This window comes from Eleutherodactylus coqui, chromosome 6 (genome assembly GCF_035609145.1).
Source record: "Eleutherodactylus coqui strain aEleCoq1 chromosome 6, aEleCoq1.hap1, whole genome shotgun sequence".
In the NCBI taxonomy this organism is placed as follows: Eukaryota; Metazoa; Chordata; class Amphibia; order Anura; family Eleutherodactylidae; genus Eleutherodactylus; species Eleutherodactylus coqui.
Genome location: NC_089842.1, coordinates 240,381,149 through 240,397,939, shown reverse-complemented (window position 1 = coordinate 240,397,939; position 16,791 = coordinate 240,381,149). Strand labels below are relative to the sequence as shown.

At 44.9% G+C, this 16,791-nt stretch overlaps 1 protein-coding gene across 1 annotated transcript; it reads right to left on the bottom strand.

The window, feature by feature from the left end:
• Nucleotides 1–9,683: 9,683 nt before the first annotated feature.
• Nucleotides 9,684–10,610, bottom strand: LOC136571951 (olfactory receptor 5V1-like). Its single transcript, XM_066572570.1, has one exon. The coding sequence runs from the start codon at nt 10,608–10,610 to the stop codon at nt 9,684–9,686; it is 927 nt and encodes a 308-aa protein (XP_066428667.1).
• Nucleotides 10,611–16,791: the final 6,181 nt, after the last annotated feature.

Here is a 16,791-nt window from a genome sequence, read left to right as displayed (position 1 = left end):
CCCTCAGTGAATACACTAAGGGGTGTAGTTTTTAAAATGGGGTCATTTGTGGGTGTATCTATTATTCTGACACTTATGAGCCTTAGCAAACTTGGCTTGGTGCAGGAAAACAAAGTGCTCCTCAAAATGCTGAAAAGTAATGTTAAATTTGTACGTCCTCTAAATGGTTAAAAAAAACACAAAAGTTTTTCAAGTGTGCATTCAGAATAAAGTAAACAGATGGAAATACATATCTTATCAAAAATTTGTACAGTATGTTTGGACATATTTGAGATATTACGGTTGAAAATGTGAAAAAATTACAATTTTTTCAAAATTTTTCCAATATTGCTACTTTTAATAAATATACACAAATTATATCGGTCTCTTTTTACAATCTAAATTAAGTACAACATGTGGCGAAAAAACAATGTCAGAATCACTGGGATATGTAAAGCCTTTACGGAGTTATGCCACGGTGAACGACGCATGTCAGATTTCCAAAATTTGGCTCCGTCACTAAGGCGCAAACAGGCTTCGTCACTAAGGGGTTAACCTGCTGGAGTAGTAGGCTGCGGATCGTTGGTGCCCTCCGTGCTGCTGTGTGTCCATTGTTCTCATTGCAGTAGAGCCTGAAGGGTTTGTTGTAGTTGGGCAGGCCCAGAGCTGGGGCTACCAAGATGGCTGCTTTAAGCTGGTGAAAAAAGTCGATGGCTTCTTCTGTAAGTTGGAAGGGTTCTTTCTTGAGACAGTCATACAGTGGTTGCATCAGTTATGAAGCATTCACAATCCATGGTCTACAATAAGAAACAAGTCCTAGAAAGGTAAGTAGTTTAGAGACAGAAGTGGGTACCTTAATGTCCATAACAGCAGATTTACGATGCTGGGTGAGATGACAAGCTCCTGATGTGAGACAATGTCCAAGAAAAGTCACAGATGAACAACAAAACTGGAGCTTCTTCTTTGACGCGTTACAACCGTTCTTTGCCAGGAATTGAAGAAGAGAAATTGAAGCTTCTTTGCATGTGGCTTTGTCTGGAGCACAGAGCAAAAGATCATCAACGTATTGCAACAAAACAACAGCCTGTGATTCAGGATGCCAGCCTTCCAACACTTGACCCAAGAGCTATGAGAACAGGGAGGGTGATATCTGAGCTCCCTGCAGCGTCACAAGCCAGGTATGTTGCTTGCCTATGTGTGTGAAAGCAAACAAATGCCTACTGTTTTTTATACAGAGGGATAGAAAAATACATGGCAATAGGACTCCTGGTTTCTACCTAACCTGAACTGGTGGTACTGCTAGTCTGCCTATATCCGATGTCCCCTCACTCCAAAGGCGGGCTGGAACTTGTTGTAAGCATTGTTTCAGCTCCTCCTCTGACAACAAAGGTGTGCATACGGATATAGGGGTTTCTGACTACTGACAAAATGCAGCTAGTATACAGATTTCTTTCTCTGCTAACTGACCCGTGATTTTAACCGACCCATCGTCCCTGAACTCTAAGAGGTGTGGATTTTCGGCAGCAAATCCGCTCCTAATAGGTTGAGAGGAGGGGTTTAATTAACCAACAATCGAGTAGTCAGAGAATAATTGGTTGTGAACTTCACTTCCATTGGCTTAGACAAAGTAGTATCTTTTGGTGTTCCATCTACTCCTACATATAAAAGACTTTGTTTACTGACGTCACTCTCTTTGACATGTCTGCTATGTATTACACTAGTGGCTGCTCCAGTGTCTACCAGAAAGGGGAGAGGACCTTCTGAACCTAGAGTCAGAGACAATAGGTACTGGGCCCCTTCTGGATTTACTAACTTGCAAAGGGCATGCGTCATCAATGAGTACAGACACTGGATTACCTGTTTCCTAATGGTCAGAGGAGGACGGTCTGGATTTGGACTGTCCATTCTCATTGCGAGAGCCCGGCCTGTCACCATGGCAACAGGACGCCAGACACTGGCGTCCTGTATTGCCTGTACCTATAATCGCTGTACAAGCGATAAGGCATGGCAGAGCAGTAGCTCTGCCATGCCTTATGACAGCGATCATCGGCATAGTGCTGCAAGTCCCTCAGAAGGACTCAAATAGTGAAAAAAAAGAACAGAAAAGTGTAAAAAAAGAAAAATGATAAAAAAAAATGTAAAAAAAACCCCTTTTTTTATGCTTTTTCTAATATTAGCATAAAAAAAGGGAAAAAAAATTAAAACCCCACATATTGGGTATTGACGTGTCCGTAACGACGTGTAAAAAAAGTTGAACATGCTTTTTATTTTGTACGACAAAAAGCGTAAAAAAACCCGCTAAAAAACAGAGGCAAAATGCTAATTTTTAGCATTTTGCCTCACAAAAAATGCAATAAAAGTGATCAAAAAAGCCGTACATTCCCCAAAATAGTACCAATAAAAACTACAGCTCGTCTCGCAAAAAATAAGCCCTCACAGAGCTCCGTACATAGAAAAATAAAAAAGTTACAGGACTTTAAATGCAGCTATAGAGAAAAAAAAGGATTTCCAAAAAAAAGGGGGTTTTATTGCAAAAAAGTGTAAAATCCTAAAAAAAATATAACAATTTTGGTATCGTTGTAACTGTACTGACCCGCAGAAAAAATTTAGTGTGTCATTTATGCTGCATGATTAACGCTGTAAAAAAAAAGAAAAAGAAATCTATGTCAGAATTGATGCATTTTCTCTCCCTGTTAGGGCGCCCACCCACTGGCGTTTGCGATTTTCGTGCGTGAAAAACGCCGCGTTTTCGCGGCGGTTTTCCCGCATTTTTCGCGGCGTTTTTTGCCGCGTTTTCGCGGCTTTTCCATTAATTTCCATTGACTTTCATGGGTGCATTAGGAGAAAAATAAGGACACATATGCAACTGACAGTTCCTATGTTAAGAAACGCAACTCAAAGCAACGCAAAACGCCAGTGGACAGGAGTACATTCAATTCTAATTGCTCTGCAGGAAAAACGCAAAACGCAAAGAAAAAAAAATCGCCAGTGGGTGGGCGCCCTTATCATAAAAATAAAAATAAAAAATTTTAAGATTTTTTCTATGTACCCAAAAGTGGCACCGATAAAAACTACAGATCGCCACGCAAAAAACAAGCCCTTATACGGCTGCGTCCACGGAAAAATAAAAAAGTTATGGCTTTTGAAAAATGGAGATGGAAAAATACCAAAAAATCGCTTGGTCCTCAACGCCAAAATAGGCCATGCCATTAAGGGGTTAAACACACTGAGTTACACATTCATTCCAACCTAGACAACGAGACAGCTTATTTGACAGGGTTCTTTGTCATATAAAATAGACAGAGTTTAGACCTTAAGTGAACCACTTGATATAAATGAACACACTTACCCAACTTTGAGCAGACAGAAGCACAGAGACACAATGAGGAATAAGAATAACAGTTTCTTACCAGCCGCCTTTATCCTGATTATGGGTCTGTGCATTCTGTCCGTTCGAGAGTAAGTCGGGTCAGAGGTTCTGGTCACACCTCGGTCCCTGCTTTTGGGCACCAGCTGTTATCGGACCACACCAGTACCGATCTGATGACCTCGTTGCCAGGTGCCAAATTGGTAGATATGGAAGCCCGTGATGAGGAGATTTTGCTAGCATTATCTATCAATAGCATGAAATCACTCCATGTTATGTCAAGACACCTCCATGAGAATCAATGAATTCTACTTTATTGTGAACATTGCCAAATCTTATACAAGAAGAAGAAGGCGTATCCAAATGTTGCCTGGTACAAAGATTAGTGTTACGTCGCTTACTGGTACAAAGGTGAAACTACTTGTCGCTTACTGGTACAAAGGTGAAACTACTTAGGACTTGACATCTACCAAATAGTCTCAAAGCTCAATCACAGAATTTACCCAAGTCAGGCGATTGCTGGTGCATTAGACAATAGTTATGCAATAATTGTGTGTCTTCTCTGTTAACATAGCTTAAAGGAGATGTCTCGAGGAAGCAGTGAATTTTTTTTTTTGCCCAGTCCCCCTAATTAAACATACATTACTAATTACCCCTGTAAATTACTTTCCTAGCTGGTTTCTACTTACCGTTCCAGCGTTTCAGCAACTTATAAAACTTTTTCCCAAGATGGCCGCCGGCTCTTTTCGCATCGCTTGCTGCAGCCCGACGTGCGCGCTCCCGAGACGCTACCAGCTGTGTCTCCATGGCAACCAGACGCCCCGCAGCCGCCGACCGGACCCCTGGAGTGAACACCGCCGACCTGTCACCCACCGCCAGGCACAAGGTAACCGGCGCAGTCCCCCCCCCATCACAGCCCCCCCGGCCCAGCGACAGCCCCCCCCATCGCAGCGGCAGCCCCCCCGGCCTAGCGACAGCCCCCCCCATCGCAGCGGCAGCCCCCCCGGCCTAGCGACAGCCCCCCCATCGCAGCGGCAGCCCCCCCCGGCCTAGCGACAGCCCCCCCATCGCAGCGGCAGCCCCCCCGGCCTAGCGACAGCCCCCCCCATCGCAGCGGCAGCCCCCCCGGCCTAGCGACAGCCCCCCCGGCCTAGCGACAGCCCCCCCCATCGCAGCGGCAGCCCCCCCGGCCTAGCGACAGCCCCCCCCCCATCGCAGCGGCAGCCCCCCGGCCCATCACTTACCAGGACAGCTGGACGGCGGGACAGCTGGGCGGCTTCTCCGGACAGCTCGGCAGCTCTGCACCTTCCTCTAACAGAGGAAGGTACAGAATGGCCGCTCCAGCGCGCTCCCGAGCAGTGACAGCTCGTCTGCGCATGCGCAGAAGAGCTGTAGCGGGGAGCACACTGAAGCGGCTCGTGCTGAATGGAGAAGACCGGACTGCGCAAGCGCGTCTAAAAAAGCAAGCTGCCGGCGAATTTAGACGGAACCATGGAGACGAGGACGCTAGCAACGGAGCAGGTAAGTGAATAACTTCTGTATGGCTCATATTTAATGCACGATGTATATTACAAAGTGCATTAATATGGCCATACGGAAGTGTATATCCCCACTTTGTTTCGCGAGACCACCCCTTTAATTTGTCTGTTGACTTCTTATCTTAAAATCCTAGTTCCCGGCACTACAAAGCATAGGTTTTAGTCTTCTATTTAAGTGTCAATAGGCCAATACAAGGTAAGAAACATACACTTATTTCATTCTGAAACTTAACACTTTATATTCTGTGACAAGATCAATGATAGTGTAGGGGTCATATTTTATTGACCCTAATGAACTGCATTTATTAGAGGGGATCGACGCGTTTCTTTAGCCCGATATTTTGGTTGGGCTAATTCATCAGGATCCAGAACATTATCAATGCATGATGAATCAATTGTTCCATTTAGTTGTTAGAAATGTGCAGTATAGGACAGTGGATAAACCCCGCAGGGAGTCAGCAACTTTTACAAGGGTATATGTTATCCGATTTAGAGCAGTCTAAGAACAATGTCTACTGACTGCTTATCAGATTGCTGTTCCAGTGGTAAGATATAACCACTGGATACTCTCGCAGTTTGTTAAATTGTGGAGTTAATGTAGCATGGGTCTATGACCTTGTATGCATCTCCAGGGAGTTATGCTACATGGACATTACCTCGTGCGTCTCCACACCCCTGTACAGAGACAGCTTGAGCACCAACAACTTATATGGGGCTTGCTCCAAGATAGATTACAGCACAGAACTACAGTAATTATTTAGCCTAGCGATATCACTGTTGTCCCTGATTATGTTAAACTGCTGATCCCTTATATCAGCCAAATCAGCGGACAAGTTACAATGAAGACGCCTAAACTATATGCCGGCTAACCCATGTGCTCAGCAGCGCGGCATAGTATGTGCTTATGCCCGCTCTGACAGTCCTGGTATGACGAGTTAGAACTGCCGTATATGAAGGGGAAGTCCCTCCCCTAGCTTTCAATGACTCACCTCCCCCTGTTCTAATCGGCGTGGTTCCAGCGGGACGAGCCCTCAATATCCCGCTCTCGCGATACTTCCCCACACTCTGACGTCCTCGCGCATGCGCCGTACAGCAAAAGGGGAACTTAGTCCCCTGAGCCGGAAAACTCCTGCTGCTGTCCTATGTAATGACGCCGCTGGAGTTCCCGCATGCGCTGTGTGGGCAATTCGGGACTTAGTCATAGATGAAGGTTACTTTAATTCTGCATCACCTTCATCTTAGGGATTGACCAAATGGATTTCCTATGGCTCCTATATTTGCTCCTTAGGTATTATGAGGATCCCCCAGTGTACATCTGTTTTGTAATAACGATATACTGGTAAGACCAGGTCCCATATAAACTGTATAATCAGTACCCTGGAGAATAATTTAGGTGTAGGGGATGTGGATATATTTGTTTATTTATTTTTTTGGACATACAGAATGGAAAAATTGTAGATCTCATTTATAATTATGACCTAAGATGTATCCGTATTGTCCTCTCAAAACATAGATACATTTTTAACCACTCCTACTACACCTCCCGGGTGTATCTCAGGAGTCCCAGTCTTCTGGCAAGAATAGTAATCACTAAAGCTATTTGCTATATTTGTAGGATTGGTAAGCTTCTCTTTATTGTTTCCATCTAACAGGTATCAGATTCTTGATTTAATATGTTGGGCTTCAATACAGGTGGCTAGTGCTTTCCCAGATTTGGCATTTTGTGAGTAATAATGGGCATTGGTTGTTTTTAGTTTTCTGTAATAGTTTTGGAGTAAGTAACCTCGAAGTTTATCTTCGTACTGGAAAAACTCTTCAGACAGTTGGGGTGTTTGTTTATCTTGGGTTTCAAGATTTTTAATCTTATCAAGTACCTCGTTCAAGGTTTTAGGTTTTTTTTAACACAGCGGTCTTTTGAGATAAATGAGCACCTATGTATGCTTTATGTACGTTCCACAGAACATGGGGATTTACATCAGAAGAGCTATTAAGAGCAAAGTATTTTTTGAGATTGCACTCCAAGCTAGGTCTGTGTTTCGTCTGTGATAACATGAAATCGTTACTAAGCCAAATGTATGTTGGAGGTTGGTTATATGTTCTGCTTATCTCAAAGATATTGCAGCATAAACAGATCATGTAATTACTTCCACTGATGATTTTTGAGAAAGATGAAGTACATTTCTGTCTACAATAAACATGTTGATCTTTGAATAGCTGTCATGAACATGTGAATAGAAAGAGTAATCCATTTTGGAGCTATGTATAATCTTAGGCGGCTACCTGTGTCTGCTGCCCTCTTGCTTTTCCGGGCAGATGCGGGCATTGCTCTGCTCCTCATATATAAGTGGGTTAGTAGCTGTGTACATTCGATCAGCACTGTAGGAGTTAATCCTCCCCAGTGCTCTCACCCTAGTTGCAGGGTAATAGGCTTTTGCCCTCCAATTTAGCTGAGCTGGGGATCCTCCTCATTACCTGAGTATTGGTGTGATTTTTTCTCAGTCACCTAGCAAATGTCTTCTGCTTCTGACTCCTGTGTCTGCCCAGATTCTGGGACTTATTATATGGATTATGATTTTACTCTGCCTGTCTGACATTAGGCTGGATTCTGATTGTAGTTCAGAATGTTTCACAGTGTGTTGCTCTGGTGTCTCTGACTCCTGTGGGTCAGTGACCAACTACACTGGGACTAATCCAGGAGGTAGCAGCCTGCAGTGAAGACCAGATCCCTATACAGAGGTTAAAAGGTGAAAACTGTGGAACCGTTAGGATACAGCCCTTAGAATTAGCCCAAAGCCAACCAGTTAGTTGTCACAGTGGGCCCACACTAGCTGTCCATAATACATAGCTCACCAGACCTCAAAAAGTTCGTCCCTCCATCATATATCATTTAAGGATTGTGCATGTCTGCACAATCTGGAGGTGGTATCCATGCACTCATCTGAAACTACAGTTGAGTTCACACAAATAAAAAATTTACCTTGGTTACACTTAGAAAGCAGGTGCAATATTCAATAAGTTAAATATTTTGTTTTTTGTTAGGAGCATAAAACAAAGTTAATGTGTATATGGAATTATTTATAGAAGAGACTATTACCATATGTTCCTTGAATGGGTTGAAATGCAGCAGAATTCTTTATTGCAATCAACACTCCTTTCGATTTTGCTAAAAGTCCTCATTAGTAAATGATTCAGAGCAATTTTGGAGCTTCATCCCCTGTGGCCTCTGGTCTCTCCATCTTGGTCCCTCGCTGGAGATTGGGAATAAGAGAAATTTATGTGTTTCTTTATCTCCTCCGTGGCATCCTGGATCTTTTAGCTATAAAGGGAAGCCTGTTTTGCAGTAAGTTTAATTTTTGGTGTCACTTTAGAACCCTGATGGAGCAGGAGCTCTGTATTCAAGCAACCATATGCCTTGGCAGAAAAGCCACACCCCAAGTTTTTTTTTTCCCAATGGTACTATTTAATGTACCGTATATGCCTGCAAAGACATATCTGGACCATTGCGTGAGGTGAAGCCTGTGGATTTGGAGCCCTCTATTATGAAGTCAAAAGTATGTATGGCAATGAAACACCTAGCCAAAAATTAAGCACCTGACATAGATAACATACCAGCAGAGCTATTGCTACCAGTACCAGTGAAAACTATCATGGCACTATGCCAGACAGTACGGGTATCCACACAATGGCCACAGGACTGGAAAAGATCTGTTTTCATCCCTCTACCAAAGAAAGGCGACTTCCAGAATTGCTCCAACTAGTGAACAATAGCCCTCATTCCACATGCAAGCAAGATCTCTTTCAAAATTATAAAGGAAAGACTGAGATCAGTAGTCAAAGCAGTTCTTCGTCATACGCAAGCAGGAATCCGTTGAAGACACGGCACCCGTGACCATATTGCAAACCTGCGATTGATATGGAAAAAATCTCAAGAATGCCAAGAGAATATCTGCATGTGCTTCATTGACTACATCTAGGCCTTTGAGTGCATTGACCATGACAAGCTGTGGTAGGCTCTACAAAAGGTGGACATATCGGCGCATCTAGGCAAGCTTATAAAATCACTTTATACCAATCAAGAAGCGACTGTGAGAAGACAGTATGGGGACACAGATTGGTTTGGGATCGGCAAAGGTGTGAGACAGGGCTGCATCCTCTCACCCTTCTTGTTTAACCTATATGTGGAAGTGATCTTGCGGAAAATGGACCTAGACAAATTGGAAGCCAGGGTGAGAATAGGTGGCAGAAACATCAACAATCTCTGTTCCGCAGATGACACAACTCTACTTGCAGAAACACAAGCTGGTCTGAAGCATACTTTACTGATACTATACTATGTTTTACATCATACCGCATCTGACTGCTGTGGGTCTTCAAAAGGGCCCAGAGGGACATGGCAACCAACCGGAAAACTGCAATCTCATCATGGGAGGGCTGTTCTGGAACCTGCAATATTGATCAAGTGATTTAAACACTGGTCTTGGCTGTTGCTGGTGGGTGTCAGCTGTGAGAAACAATTGGCACCCATATTGTATGGAGAGGGATCGGCTCCTAGTACCCCTCCAAACAAACCCTTTATGTCCTGTGACAATAAGGATTTAAACTATAATAATAAAAGCAAATATAGTTATAAAGAATACCAATGTTCTTTTGGGGTCCAGAAGTTTTTTGTTTTGATCACATATACTAGATGGCTTTTGCAATGTTATCAAACAAAGTATGTATAGTTTCATAAAGCTCATCTGCTTTACTATAGCTCGAGTTAGCTATGATAACTCATGTTAGAATATTTTTAGACAATATCACTTGAGTTTGATGTTCTGTATTATACAATTTTTAACATCCTTATTTCTGATGCTGTAGATGATAGGATTTAACATTGGAGTGACCGCACTATAGAGAACAGATACAATATTGTCTATCTTCTGAGAATGAGAAGATGGAGGCTGGAGATAATTAAACAAAAGAGCTCCATAATAGAGGGTGACAACAGTGATGTGAGAGGTACAAGTAGAAAAAACAGCATGTCTTCCTTGTGAGGAACGGATCTTCAATATGGTGGAGATGATATAAACATAGGAAATCAAGGTCAAAAGAAAAGAACACAAAGCTATAGTTCCGGCTGCTAAATACATTGCTACCACATTAAGCCAAGGATCTCTGCAGGAAAGTTTTAAGAAGGCAGGTACTTCACAAAAGAGATGGTTGACATGATGAGACCTACAGAAGGGGAGTCTCCAGGTGATGGGCACTTGTATAGAGGAGTTTAGGAAAGCAATAATCCATGGTATTAGGGCTAAGATAATGCAAAATCTCATGTTCATAATACTGTTGTAGTGCAATGGTTTGCAGATGGCTACAAATCTATCATAAGCCATTACGGCAAATAACATGCACTCTGCTGCCCCAACTGTTAAATGAAGAAACATCTGGCTAATACAGCTACCCCTTGAGATACTCTTGTCTGCAGATACAGTATTTATGAGGATTACAGGAACTACAGTGGAGGAGAAACAGATGTCAATGAAAGAGAGATTACTCAAGAAGAAGTACATGGGGGTGTGTAATTTTGGGCTGATCCTTACTGTAATGAGAAGAAGACCATTTCCTAACAATATGATAAAATACATCAGCACAAATACAAGGAACCCTAAAACTTGGAGGTGAGGGTCAGTAGATAATCCAAGCAGGAAGAACCGACTTTGAAGTGTTTGGTTGACGTTCGCCATAGAGTTATCCATAACCTTCAACAAAGAATGAAGTTGTAGACAGTTAAATAGTTTGACTGAACTTGGCAATAGTTATATAAAAGGATGTTAACAGACTTCACAGATTAAATTAGTGGCCAGAACCAATTAAATCATTGCATTCTAAAGAACACCGGAAATTGAGACTTGGAATCTGATTGGTTGTTATTGATGACTACGCTACATTTTCTTGTTCACTTTTGTTGTCTTCTACATAAAAGCATTAGTATATTACCCTACGATTATAGGGTTTGTATCAAAATAGCAAGTTATCAGCTATCCACAGGGGAAATAACTTATTGATCGTGGGGGTCTCACTGGTAAGAACCTCGCCAATCTCCAAGATGGGACTACAATTAAGCAAAAGGAGACCAGTGCTTTTGGAGGACTGTCTAAGCTATTAGGTGACCTCCTCTTTGCTTTTATTCTTTATTTACCTCTTAATATGTAAGAAAAACATGATAGAAAGGAGGGATAAAGGTGAAACTTTCATGATTTGTATAAAGTGGCAGCAATACTTAAACTGCTCTACTCCATATGCCATCTATCATGACCTACAATCTCATAAAGCTGTCAGAATTCTCTTTGTTAGAGATTACTCCACCCTAAACTAGATTACAGGAAACCCACCTAATACCATTGCAATTATGTATCTCTCCTCAGGCCTAGATAGATAACCTAGTCTAACCAAAATTATTTCATAACCTTTTTCACCCAAAGCCACAGAGATTCCTCTTTTTAACTACAGATATATTTCAAAATAGTCAAACCATGCAAAGGCAAGAATACAAAGATAAGTCTTTGGCTTTGTCTTTTTTTTTTGTTTCTATGGTAACAAATGTTACATCACATGAAAGCCTTATGTGTCTAATACATGTTTTCAAAATGTTGTGTTTGTATTTATGGCAACAGTGATCTAGGCACGCGGGAAAACAAAATGGCAGAGTCTAAGGCGATATTCACAGCAAATGAGAGCAGAGGAGGGATAAAATTCTTGTTTCTGCAAGAAAAGTCCGCGAAGGATATTCATGGTGATATGTCGCAGACATTGGGGGATCCATGCCCCTCAAATTCTACAGTTAAGAACTGGGCTGCCAAATTTAAAGCGGGCCACTTCAGTACCAATGGTGAGGAACGTCCTGGATGACTGAGAGAGGTTGTTGTTCCAGAGATCGTCGATGCTGTGTACAACCTCATACTGAAGAATCGGCCAATTTCAGCTAAAGGAATAGCAGACATCTTGGGGATTTCTCATTAATGTGTTTGTGTCATTATCCATGAACATTTGAACATGAAGAAGTTATCTGCAAAGTTGGTCCCCAAATGTTTGACAACAGATCAGAAAAGCATGCGAGTGAAAACTTCCCGGTCCATTTGTGAGCATTAATAAGAACTTCCTGGATCGACTGGTCACTATGGATGAGACCTGGATGTATTTGTATGAGCCTGAAACCAAAGAGCAGTGAAAAGAGTGGAGGCACAGTGGTTCTCTTCGCCCAAAGAAGTTCAGGGTGCAAAAATCAGCCACTAAGGTGATGGCTGCTAGTGGACTACCTTCAAAATGGTTCCACCATCAATGCAAGGTATTACATTGAACTTTTGGACCAATTGAAGGCAGCTCTGAGGGCCAAAATGCGCGGAAAGCTGTCCAAAGGAATCAATTCAAAAAATCTTTACACCGCTCTGTGTCTGCCGTCAACTGCACACACAGCGTACGGCGACAGCCGCTGATAGAGGGAAAGTCAGATACACGCTATATAGCCTGCATTGCATTTCCAAAAAAAAATCCTTCTTAGGGCTACCTGTGACCGTGTGCATTTAACTGCGTGGCTGCTGGGAGTTGAGGTGCATCACTATTGCATATAGCACAGCTAGGCCTGCTTGCAGCCTTCCGTATAATTTATTTCTGGCTGCAGTTTGCGTAACATAAGCGCTGTCTGCCTCCAACTGCACGCCAATAAATCAAAAACTTTTTACACAACTCTGTGTGTGCCGTCAACTGCACGCACAGCGTACGGCGACAGCCCCCGATAGAGGGAAAGTCAGATACACGCTATATAGCCTGCATTGCATTTCCAAAAATTTTTAAAAAAATCCTTCTTAGGCCTCGGTCACACAGGCGTTTTATCTCGCGATTTGCGCATGCGCATGTGATCTGTGCATTTTTATAACCATTGCTTTGCAATGGTATCAGACACATGGCCGCTTTTTATGCGGTTGTCCGATAAATTATAGGACACAAGAAATCGCAGATCGCGCCTATCTGCGATCTGCGATTCCTTGTGTTCTCTATATGCGCTCAATGGGGCCGGCGGCAGCAGCGCTGACCCCATTGAGAACATATACTACACAAATCATTCGGTGGCTTCCTGGGACCCACCCATGCTGTGGGTCCACACAGACTTCCCATAGCGCAGTTGTACCTGCCTGGCCCTATGAAAAAAACCCAGCCTGACTAGGGCATGCAGTGTGGGCCGAAGCCAACCTGTACTTTATCTCACGTTAGCTCAGTTATCCGGGGCATTGCAATGGGATTTATTTATCTACTGTCGGTGGGTTCCAGGGAGCCACCCATGCTGTGGGTGCACACAGACTTCCCATAGTGGAGTTGTACCTGCCTGTGACTATGAAAAAAGCCCTGCCTGACTAGGGCATGCAGTGTGGGCCGAAGCTAACCTGTATTTTATCTCACGTTACCTCAGCTATCCGGGGCACTGCTATGGGATTTATTTATGTACCGTCGGTGGCTTCCTAGGACCCACCCATGCTGTGGGTCCACACAGACTTGCCATAGCGGAGTTGTACCTGCCTGGCACTATGGAAAAAACCACAGACTGACTAGGGCATGGAGTGTGGGCCGAAGCCAACCTGTACTTTATCTCACGTTAGCTCAGTTATCCGGGGCATTGCAATGGGATTTATTTATCTACTGTCGGTGGGTTCCAGGGAGCCACCCATGCTGTGGGTGCACACAGACTTCCCATAGTGGAGTTGTACCTGCCTGTGACTATGAAAAAAGCCCTGCCTGACTAGGGCATGCAGTGTGGGCCGAAGCTAACCTGTATTTTATCTCACGTTACCTCAGCTATCCGGGGCACTGCTATGGGATTTATTTATGTACCGTCGGTGGCTTCCTAGGACCCACCCATGCTGTGGGTCCACACAGACTTGCCATAGCGGAGTTGTACCTGCCTGGCACTATGGAAAAAACCACAGACTGACTAGGGCATGGAGTGTGGGCCGAAGCTAACCTGTATTTTATCTCACGTTAGCTCAGCTATCCAGGGCACTGCATTGGGACAAACAAGAGGAGCGATACAGCGCTAATGAGACGTTCACAGCTACACTAGTATTGGAGTCCGCTCTAGGCCCGCGATTGCTGAGGGTTTGTGCAGAGGCCTATGTCCTGGGTGCAGTGAAAGTCCACTTCCTGCCTACAATTGCTGAAGCTGTTGGCCGAGACCTATGTCCCGGGGGAACTGCAACTCCGCCAGGTTGGGGCTGTGCAACTTTTTCCTGGCTAATCCAGTCATTGGAGCAGGGAAAGAAAACGTCACTGATTTACTGAGCCAGTCGCAAATGAAGTAGCATCGAAGTCTGCTTCATGCCCGCATTTGCTAAGGGTGTGGGCTGAGGCTTATGTCCCGGGGGAACTGCAACTATGCCAGGTTGGGGCTGTGGAGCTTTTTTCTGCTAATCCAGTCATTGGAGCCGTGAAAGAAAAGCTAACTGATTTAATGAGCCCGTCGCAAATGAACTAGCATCTAAGTCCGCTTCATGACTACGATTGCTGAAGCTGTGGGCTGAGGCCTATGTCGTTGTCGCGGTGCAAGTCTGCCATGTTTGGCCGCTCTGATTTCTTTATTGTTCACATCTTGGGTTGCCTAGGACCCACCTATGCTGTTGGTGCACATTTAGTTCCCATCGCGGTGTTTGATCTGTCTGGCACAAAGACACTGACTGACTTGGATAGGGGACAGAGTGCAGATGGCTTTCCCCTTGCGGTGTCGATTGAGCTATGCGACTGTAAGATGGTGAAACAGTCCTCCTGCTGGGAATGTCCGTTTCTGTTGTAACTGTCATTTTGTTTTTTGACCACAAGAGGTCACTGTGCTCTGGACTGGGACAGAGAAAAAAGAAGTGCATCATGACCATAGAGAGCAGCAGAGGAAAGCGGTTAGATGCGTGTGAGCGAGATGAGATGAGCTGGTGAGGACTGCAGCTAGCGAGACAGACACTGCGATCCACCGGAAAAAGGACCCCAACGAGGACCGGAGCTTCCGTGAGGGGAGCTGCATTAGAGACTGTTCCAGAGTTTGTCAGACTACCATCTTAACGGAGAAGATGGTCATTACAGACCGGGCTCAGAAGTAGCGGCGTCAGTGAGTTCATATGGTTCTTGGATGAAATCCTATTCCTGCGTTCCGGACAAAGTCTAAAGGTACCCACCAGACCCGGGTCAGCCAGAGAACTAAGGCCTCTGGTGTAACCGTGCACGCACCGCCAATCTGACTGAGACTAATAACAAGGCCGGCAGTTAGTTAGTTAGTTAGGCATACTGATGGCCGCCGGCCGCACTGCTGGGGACTGAGCTGTCCGACATAGTCCTAACACACAGAGAACTCTATACTCGTAGAGCTGTCTAAGGATATCTACAAGTCACACGTTACGCAACTGTACTTTGCCTTGACTTGTGAGCTATATATATTGTTATATCTGTTGAGTGGTGTTGTGTAAGGGGAGAATACGGGTGTGTTGATAAGATTGTAAGCTCTTGTGCTGTGCCGCCGGTGCTTCCCTAGCATCCTCACTGATTGTTCCTGCTTCCAGGGTGATAGAAGGTAATAGCGGCTGGTTAGAGACGGCCTGCGGCTAGGCAAAAGCTTGGAGGATATTGAAGGCGCACATTATAGAGCACAGCGCTGCATGACACAAGAGTCTCAGCTTCCCCGCTGAGTGTATGTAACTTTCTGGGGGAGTTCGGGTTGGTTAAGGGTTCGGCCAAATTAAGTAAAATCTCATTGCTACGGATTGGTTTTGAGTCGCGTCTTTTGTTCAGGACTTCGCTGTATTCTGGAAAGCCCACCCCGGTCGTCGGCTTACACTTGGCGTAGTTCGGCAGGATACAGCGATCGTCATGGACGGAGACGTGGCGGGAAACATTCCCCTAGCGCCAGCGGCCCAGGGTGCCCCTGCGCAACAAGAATTCCTAGCCCCAGTACCTGTCACGCCAGCCCAAGTAGGGTACTTATCGGCTGGAGCACTAATGCAGCACTTGCCAAAGTTTAACGGTAAAAATATGGGGTTGCAGGACTGGACCGAAAGGGTACAAAGTATAGTTAAATTGAGTAATTTGATACCTGCGCTGCGTGCAGAGATAGCATTGGGGGCCCTGGAAGGCGACGCTAGACGGACCGTGATGGTACGACCCGAGTCAGAAAGAGACACTTTGGAGAAAATATTCTCCCTGCTGGAGGGGGCACAGGGAGGGCGAACCAGGGTAGCGCAGTTGCGCAGCAGCTTCTTCAACCGGTCCCAGCGAGAGGGTGAAACGTTAATACAATACTCTAACGCCCTACAGGAAGTGTTGAATGAAGTGCAACGACGGGATTCAGGGGCCATGGGAGCTTTCAAGGAAGTGGACCGGCTACTACGAGACCAATTTATTCTAGGACTATCCAATAGATTTTTACAGGATAAACTGCAAGAGATGACCCGGGCAGATGCTGACCTGACATTTTATAATGTTTACCGGGCTGCTGTAGAGAGAGAAGAAGAGCCCATGGCTGTGAGTGTGAAGGCAGTGAGTAGCACCCAAGTGACAGGGGCCCGGGGAGGTCTTGAAGACTCCGAGTCCTTGAAGGATGTGGTCCAGGCCCTACGAGCAGAAATGAGAGAACTCCGCCTGGAAGTGTCCCAGATGAAGGCGGACTCATCCAGGGCCCCGGGATTGACCTCATCGTCCTGCCCACCTCCACAGAGAGTGTTCCGGGGGCGAGGATCCATTAATCCAGACCCATCCGGGGTGCGGGGATCAAGGGGACCTCTTTGCTGGAGCTGCCGACAGTATGGCCATATCGCTCGAGAGTGCCACCAACAGACGGAACCTGAGCTGGCTTTAAACTTCCGACTGCCGCAGTAACAGGGCATCCTGCGGCAGTTC

What these genes read in the sequence shown, in the direction of transcription:
- LOC136571951 (XM_066572570.1), bottom strand. Translation starts at nt 10,610, where the DNA reads ATGGCGAACGTCAACCAAACACTTCAAAGTCGGTTCTTCCTGCTTGGA.